Source organism: Ammodytes marinus, assembly GCF_949987685.1.
Source record: "Ammodytes marinus genome assembly, chromosome: 14".
NCBI classification, from domain to species: domain Eukaryota; kingdom Metazoa; phylum Chordata; class Actinopteri; order Uranoscopiformes; family Ammodytidae; genus Ammodytes; species Ammodytes marinus.
The window spans coordinates 8154659-8163993 of NC_137218.1; the positions used below are offsets into that span (position 1 = coordinate 8154659).

Consider the following 9335-nt stretch of genomic DNA (forward strand, 5'->3'; position numbering starts at 1 on the left):
AGGTCAGTTTCACACGGATGCATCTCATCTCAGGTCTCTCTGGTCTGCTATTAATGACATTTGGAGGCATGGCTGCTGGTAAACATTCCCCCCAATACTTAATGAATCACATCTTTTATTATGAAGATGATATAATGATGATAATTAAAGGGCAAAGGAAGCAACTGAACTGTTCCACTTGGTCTGATTTTATTGCAAGCGGCTTACTGTGTTTCGGCAATTTAAAAACACACTGATTAAGTTTAAACAAATATAAAAGAAAAAATACATTACATACTGGAGGTATTATTACGCAACGATCCTGCTTATGGAATAAATGAACAACTTGACGGACGCTGAAAGAAAAAAAGTTTGGATGGAAGTTGAAAGTTTTAATGTTAATAAAATTGCAGACACCACAGATCAAACTGTGACAATGTCAAATGAAGCACTTTAATAATAATCCACTAAACTGCTGCTTAACAAACTTTTGGATGTTACTGATTGACATTTCAGCCCTGCGCTCCGGTTGTTATCAGACATGGTACAATGCTTTGCATGGTTATAACTCCAGTGTTGACTCATGTAAATATTACTAATGATGTAACCTGGAGCACCTTTGTTTTCTGTCTGCACTGTGAGAGAGTGAATGTAGAGGGACTGTTAGCACTAAGGAAGAAACTTGTTGGTGGGTTAGTTTAGGGCAGGTTGCTTCCACCACTGCTTATTTATGTTGTGTTGTCTGTTTGTAGGAGAATGAAGATGTTTGTTATTTAATTAATAAAATATATGATAGATAGATAGATAGATAGATAGATAGATAGATAGATAGATAGATAGATAGATAGATAGATAGATAGATAGATAGATAGATAGATAGATAGATAGATAGATAGATAGATAGATAGATAGATAGATAGATAGATAGATAGATAGATAGATAGATAGATAGATAGATAGATAGATAGATAGATAGATAGATAGATAGATAGATAGATAGATAGATAGATAGATGAAACTCAAAAAACTGTTGATCCATTGTTTATTTGTATTCTGTCTGAAGAACTGATCCATCTCACGTGTTTCAGCTCGCATATTAAAATCCAGATGTGTCTCTATGGCATCTCACACTCACCAGCCAGACCTGCTTCTGATGCCTTCAAGTCCTGTCCGATTGTTAACTATAATGTTTTATAGAAGTGGCAAGTATAAAAGTGAGAAAATGCCACCGTTGGTACATTTCATTTTGAAACTATCTCACGTCTCTCTGTAAACGTGAACTTGTCCTAACAATTTGGTTGACGTGATGTCACTGCTAGACCTCTTCGACAAGTTCTCTGCTGCTTTATTTTTCCGAAAGAAAATAATAAGACTAACCAGTAAAGCTCTAAATACATTATTTTTATGAAAGGTGAAATAACTAAATGTAATTTTTATTATTATAAATAGGGATAGTAGTAGCAGACGTTGTAGAAGTGATAGTGGTATATTCCACTGGGATTGTTCCTTATATTCAATTTATATTATGTAGTTAACTGAAAAGTAGACTGTAAAACCACTCCTCTTTATTGAAACAAAGTAGCCTACAACTTTATAAGCAGTGTATAACTCCATCCAGCGTTATTTCCTTGTTAAACCCCCTCCTGCTCTAGGTAGCCTATTTGTCGTTCCCACCCCTTTCACAAGGATGTGTGTAAACCATAGATAGTATAATAAACCATTATGTTAACCATGGTTGAAAACATAGATAGTAGGCTATATAAAAGGTTGAAAACAGCATCCTCTTTGGGCAATTCTGACCCACAATCCAGTGCGCACCTGAAGTGACGTCACATCGACGGGACGGAGATTCCATTTGAAAACAAAACGAATGCGACGGATGTAAAAGCAAGAGGCAAGATAGATCCATGGGGATAGATCAAGCTTTCTTCAGCCAGCCAATCAGAGTGGCGGAAGACAGAGAGGCCATCGCACATGGTGGCGGTGCCGAGAGGGAAAACATTGCAAGAAATCAAACACACACACACACACTCGTACAACATTAACTCAGATGTTCCACCATGGCTGCGGATTGGCATGTCAGTGATTGGGAGGACCACACAAGTGATTGGGAGGACCACACATGGACCTATGCAGACGACGATGGAAATGCTCCGCTCGAATCCGTTGTGGACAGCGAGAGTGATACAAGCGACTGCACGTGAGTATATTTCAACATAGCTTATTTTTTATATTTTCATGGTGTTGTAGGCTATCTTTGAATACATGGACATGTTCAAACATTACTAAGTGTGTGCGTTAAGGCTGTATATTTTAACATAGCTTAATACCATAGTGTTGTAGACTATCTATAAAATATGTGGACAGGTTAAAACCATGGTTCAAACATGTTGGAAAGTGTGTGCATTTCTGTACAGGTCCTTCCTTGGCATTTAGGCCGTAGCCATGTTGACGAACTTACAAACTGACTTCCCCATTTCATCATACTACCACGTGGGATGAAGGGAGCGTTCTCAATCAAACTGTCTTAGGCTAGTCGTTTGTTTTTTCTTGTTTATTTCTTATCAAATTTGAAGTTTTGAAAACGGTTAACGCACTGGATTCAGTTGGAAAATGACACGTCCATGAGATCAAGGCGCAATGTTATGAGGAAATAAATAAGTAAAAGTATGTCTCAGTTGTATGCCTACAGCATCCTAACTTGATTCTTTTTATCGTCAGGTGTAGAAAAAAGAAAGGGTATGCGACTCGGAAGGCAGGGTTACCAGCGAAGCAAGGGATTCAGCTGGATCGAGAGAAACTCAGCTGTTCAATCTGTCTGGATCTTCTGAAGGATCCGGTGACTATTCCCTGTGGACACAGCTACTGCATGAGCTGCATTAAAGACTGCTGGGACAAAGAGAATGAGAAGGAAACATGCAGCTGCCCTCAGTGCGGGCACAGCTTCTCACCGAGGCCTGTTCTGATGAAAAGTACCATCTTAGCAGAGTTAGTGGAAGAACTGAGAAAAGTAGAACTTCAAGCTGCCTCACTAGATCATTCCTATGCTGGACCTGAAGACGTGGCCTGTGATTTCTGCCCTGGGAGGAAGCTGAAAGCCTTCAAGTCCTGTCTGGTGTGTATGGTCTCTTACTGTGAACAACACCTCCAGCCTCACTACAGTGTAGCCCCATTAAAGAAACACAAGCTGGTTGACGCCACTTTGAAGCTTCAGGAGAACATCTGCTCCCGTCATGACGAGGTAATGAAGATCTTCTGTCGCACTGATCAGCAGAGTATCTGTTATCTCTGCTCCATGGATGATCACAAAGGCCATGACACAGTTTCTGCTGCAGCAGAAAGGGCTGAGAGGCAGACGGAGCTCGGGGCGAATCGACAAACAATCCAACAGAGAGTCCAGGACAGACAGAAGGACGTCAATGTTCTCCAGCAGAGGGTAGAGGCCATCAATGTCTCTCTAGATCAGGCTGTTAAGGACAGTGAGATCTTCACTGACTTGGTCCGTCTCCTTGAGGAAAGAAGCTCTAAAGTGAAGCAGAGGATCAGATACCCGCAGATAAGTGAAGTGACTCGAGCTGAAGAGCTTGAGGAGAAGCTGGAGCAGGAGATAACTGAGCTACGGAGGAAAGACAGTGAACTGGAGAAGCTCTCACACACAGAGGATCACCTCTATTTCCTCAACAACTACCCCGCCTTGTCAAGTCTGAGTGAATCTAAAGACTTACCCAGCATTGATATCCATCCTCTGTGCTCTTTTGAGGATGTGACAGTAGCGGTGTCAGAGGTCAGAGATAAACTGCAGGCTGTTCTGGATGAAGAGTTGACAAAGATCTCACAGGCAGTGACTACAGTGGAGGTGTTACCGCCTCAAGCAGAGCCCAGAACCAGGGCTGAATTTCTGAAATATTCTCGTCAAATCACACTGGATCCAAATACAGCAAACAAACAAGTGTCACTGAGTGACAGTAACAGAAAAGTGACATTGCTGGATGTATTTAAAAGATATGTGCCTCACCCTGACAGATTTATTGACTCGGAGCAAGTCCTGAGTAAAGAGGGTCTGAGTGGGCGTTCTTACTGGGAGGTCAAGTGGAGAGGAACAGTTGGTATAGCCGTTGCATACAAAGATATAACCAGAACAGGGAGCAGAAATGAATGTGGATTTGGATATAATGACAAATCTTGGTCATTAGAATGCTACCCTAGTAGTTACCCTAGTAGTTACCCTAGTAGTTATAAATTCACACATAACAATATTCGTACTTCCGTCTCAGACCCTCAGTCCTCCACAGTAGGAGTTTACCTGAATCATAGAGCAGGAACTCTGTCCTACTACGACGTCTCTGAAACCATGACTCTCCTCCACAGAGTATACACCACGTTCACTCAGCCGCTCTATGCAGGATTCTGGCTTCCAAAAGCTCTTGCAGACGCCGATGCTGAGTTGTGTGAGCTCAAGTAGACAGGAGTTTAAAGAGGGTGCAGAAGATCACATGTTGAGGTGTGTATGCTCTGAGATCAGACATAGTGGGTGGTACTGTGAAGTTTCTTAGTTTTTATGTTGATTTGATGGCATCCAAGAAATTCCATGAAATGATTGAAGTGTGTGTTATGGAAAAATGTTTACTAAAATATTACAATTGCAAAATGTGTGATGGAAAAATTTTGTTTTTGCTTCTTAAAGTTTATTTTTGTTGTTATATAAATACATTTGTAATACTACAAAATGAATCAATCTAGTTGTATCTAGTTTTTTGAGCATCTGCCAAATTATTGTAATATAAAAGAAAAATGTGATTATATTTGCAACATAAATGTATGTTCATCTACATAATTTGTATAATTTCAGGTTTTTTTGTACTTTACATACTGCTGTCTGTACTGCATACTCTGCTGCTGGTGTAAGGATAATGAATAATTTGACCTTCTGAAAAATAGGTTCTTGTCATATTCTTTCACATGTTCACAATTTCTGAAAATGAATAAAGAAAGAAAGAAATAGTTGACTTATCATCATTTTAGGGGCAAACCTGTGTTCTTTAAAATTACATTAACACATGTTCTTTATTCTTCCTTTTAGTTTTTGTGATATTTTGGTAACAGACAAACACATGGAGAGATAAATGAAGGTAAACATAAAACTCAACTTTGTGGCTGAGATGATAGCCTACTACATTAGAACGTTTTTGAAAAGTCGACTCTTTTGCAAAAGGAAAATGTTTCAAGACGATATTTTAGCAGAATGTTTTACTTACAGATTTATTACACGTTTGAACGTTCCACAACAATCATGCAGGACTAAAATGGGATGAATACAAAGCTTCAGACTTCACCAATCACATACACTTTAGGAATAAGTGGGCTTCTTCATGTCGCCTCAAAAACACTAAAAGTGTGAGGTAACATTTTCTGAAATGTAATTGACACAGGATAAAACTAAATTAGGAGAGGGAAAAAAGACCCGATGAAGACAAGGTCGACTTTTTTCAGAAAGAGTTTTTTAGGAGCTAGAACACACAGATGTTGTGCTCAATGACAATTAAACAAGAAAAGAAAACTAACAAAGACTTGACTGTAGAGGGAGCGATTCACCTCATCTCGTGGATATACTATCTATGAGCGAGACTCAGACTGTGTTTTGTACAAATCATCATAATCGCTGTTTTTCGACGGATCAAAACTGTTCTGTCTGTCTGTCTGACAGAAGAACTGATCCATCTCACGTGTTTCAGCTCGCATAATTAAAATCCAGATGTGTCTCTATGGCGTCTCACACTCACCGGCCAGACCTGCTTCTGATGCCTTCAAGTCCTGTCGGAACGTTAAGGATAACGTTTTATAAAAGTGGAATGTATAAAAGTTAGAAAATTCCACCGTTGGTACATTTCATTTTAGAACCATCTCATCTCTCTATAAACGTGAACTTGTCCTAACAATTTGGATGACTTGATGCAAAGATTTGTCACTGCTTGACCTCTTAGACAAGTTCTCTGCTGCTTATTTTTTCAAAAAGAAAACAATAAGGCAAACCAGTAAAGCTGCAAATATATTATTTTTATGAAAGGTGCAATAAATAAATGTAATTTTTACTATTATAACCAGTGAAAGTAGCAGAAGTGGTAGAAGTGATAGCGGTATATTTCACTGGGACTGTTCCTTATATTCAATTTGAATTCTGTACTTCTCTGAAAAGTAGACTAGCCTATAACTCAGAGCTGAAGTCAAACTGCAACTGTGAAACCACTCCTCTTCCTGAAACAAAGTACAACTTCATAAGCAGTTTATAACCCCATGCACCCAGACATTATTTCCTTGTTCAGCCCCTCCTACTCTAAGTATATTTAGTTTCCTCCCCTTTCACAGATCTGACAGTTTAAGGGTGTGTGTAAACACTGTGTGAGGGTTAGAGGGTGAGGAGCTGTTACCGTGCAGATCAGTGAAGTAACAACAGGGGAATGAGCACAGCGTTTATCAGGAAACAGAGAGTGAAACTAACTGACATTCACTTTCGTCCAGAGGAGAAATGGCGCAGCAAGTAATTCAGCTGGATCGAGAAAAACTGAGCTGTTCAATCTGTCTGGATCTTCTGAAGGATCCGGTGACTATTCCCTGTGGACACAGCTACTGCATGAGCTGTATTAAAGACTGCTGGGACAAAGAGAATGAGAAGGAAACATGCAGCTGCCCTCAGTGCAGGCACAGCTACTCACAGAGGCCTGTTCTGATGAAAAGTACCATGTTAGCAGAGTTAGTGGAAGAACTGAAGAAAGTAGAACTTCAATCTGCCTCACCAGATCATTCCTATGCTGGACCTGGAGATGTGGCCTGTGATTTCTGCCCTGGGAGGAAGCTGAAAGCCTTCAAGTCCTGTCTGGTGTGTATGGTCTCTTACTGTGAACAACACCTCCAGCCTCACTACAGTATAGCTCCATTAAAGAAACACAAGCTGGTTGACGCCACTTTGAAGCTTCAGGAGAACATCTGCTCTCGTCATGACGAGGTAATGAAGATCTTCTGTCGCACTGATCAGCAGAGTATCTGTTATCTCTGCTCCATGGATGATCACAAAGGCCATGACACAGTTTCTGCTGCAGCAGAAAGGGCTGAGAGGCAGACGGAGCTCAGGGCGAATCAACAAACAATCCAACAGAGAGTCCAGGACAGAGAGAAGGACGTCAAGGTTCTCCAGCGGAGGGTGGAGGCCATCAATGTCTCTGCAGATCAGGCTGTGAGGGACAGTGAGAAGATCTTCACTGAGTTGGTCCGTCTCATTGAGAAAGAAAGTTCTCAAGTGAAGCAGCAGATCAGATCCCAGCAGATAAGTGAAGTGACTCGAGCTGAAGAGCTTGAGGAGAAGCTGGAGCAGGAGATAACTGAGCTGCGGAGGAAAGACAGTGAACTGGAGAAGCTCTCACACACAGAGGATCACCTCCATTTCCTCAACAACTACCCCGCCTTGTCAAGTCTGAGTGAATCTAAAGACTTACCCAGCTTTGATATCCATCATCTGTGCTCTTTTGAGGATGTAACACAGGCGGTGTCAGAGGTCAGAGATAAACTGCAGGCTGTTCTGGATGAAGAGTTGACAAAGATCTCACTGGCAGTGACTACAGTGGAGGTGTTACCGCCTCAAGCAGAGCCCAGAACCAGGGCTGAATTTCTGAAATATTCTCGTCAAATCACACTGGATCCAAATACAGCAAACAAACAAGTGTCACTGAGTGACAGGAACAGAAAGGTTACATTAATGGCTGTAGATCAAGTATGTGTGTCTCACCCTGACAGATTTGATAGATGGTGGCAAGTCCTGAGTAAAGAGGGTCTGAGTGGGCGTGGTTACTGGGAGGTCAAGTGGAGCGGAAGAGTTTGTATAGCCGTTGCATACAAAGATATAACCAGAACAGGGAGCGTGGAGGAATGTGGATTTGGATATAATGACAAATCTTGGTCATTAGAATGCCGCCCTGGAAGATACACATTTAAACATAACAATATTTGTACTTCCGTCTCAGGCCCTCAGTCCTCCACAATAGGAGTTTACCTGAATCATAGAGCAGGAACTCTGTCCTACTACAACGTCTCTGAAACCATGACTCTCCTCCACAGAGTATACACCACGTTTACTCAGCCGCTCTATGCAGGATTGTGGCTTCCAAATGTTCCTGGAGACACAGCTGAGTTGTGTGAGCTAGAGTAGACAGGAGTTTATAGAGGGTGCAGAACATCACATGTTGAGGTGTGTCTGCACTGAGATCACACATGGTACCGTGATGGTTTTCTTGGATTTTATGTTGTTTTGATTGCTTCTCAGAAATGATTAAATGAATAATTTCCCTTTGTACGGTATGTACTTCTTCTGTGTTGAAATGTGATTCTTACACTCTCTCTCTCTCTCTCTCTCTCTCTCTCTCTCTCTCTCTCTCTCTCTATATATATATATATATATATATATATATATATATATATATATATATATATATATATATATATATATATATATAAATATTCCATACACAAAATGTTTGATAAAAAATATTTTTTGAGCTACTTAAAGTTTATTTTTGTTGTTATAAATACTGTACATATATAATAAACTAGAAAATGAATGAAATAGTCGTGTATGTAAAAATGTATTTCTCTAATTGGTTTTTGAGCTTCTGCCGAATGATTGAAATATCAAACTAAAATGTGATTATATTTGTAACATAAAGACATGAACATAATTTGTATTTACACTGTGTGCAAAATTTTTAGGCAAGTTGTATTTTTGAGGATTCATTTTATTATTGAACAACTACAGTGCTCTCGGTCAATCCAAAATGTTAAAGAACCTAAACCTGAATGTTTACGAAAGTAAAAGTGAGGTTTTGTCTTTCTTACGAGAATATATATGTGTTTTGCTATTATTAGGCAACTATTAGTATGCAGAATTATTCTGCAGTGTATCCCTTCTGCAGGATCAAGATCCAAAATGTCACAAACATAGCAAGACATTTTTTTTAGATAAGAACTTAACATGAAACAACTGTTAAACAGACCCTCGGGATGCTCTGCAATGAACATGCTGGTAAACACATCACACTGTCATCATTTCAAGGTCTTGTTATTCTCACTTACAAGATATCTGTTACATTAACAGTTTGTCAAGTGTCCCAGTTTAACGCTCAGTGAGCCAGCATACACAATAGCAGAACCCTGAAATAAATGCAGCTGAATGGAATCATAGATATTATAAATGACACCCCTCCTTTCCCTACAGCGAAGAGTGACAAAGGTTGAAAACAGTGCATCCTGCCATCATGTTCATCCTATCTGGCTTCACCTCACCATATGAATCACAAGCCTAAGCATAAACA

The 9335-nt window shown here is 40.0% G+C and overlaps 1 protein-coding gene across 1 annotated transcript; it reads left to right on the forward strand.

Moving 5' to 3' along the window:
- Nucleotides 1–1925: 1925 nt before the first annotated feature.
- Nucleotides 1926–8353, forward strand: LOC307260619 (uncharacterized protein). The gene is made up of 3 exons (XM_080040893.1): nt 1926–2179; nt 2701–4437; nt 6481–8353. Exons 1-3 carry the CDS (start codon nt 2040–2042, stop codon nt 8174–8176), a joined length of 3573 nt encoding a protein of 1190 aa, XP_079897019.1. The 5' UTR covers nt 1926–2039; the 3' UTR covers nt 8177–8353.
- The last annotated feature ends 982 nt before the right edge of the window (nt 8354–9335 follow it).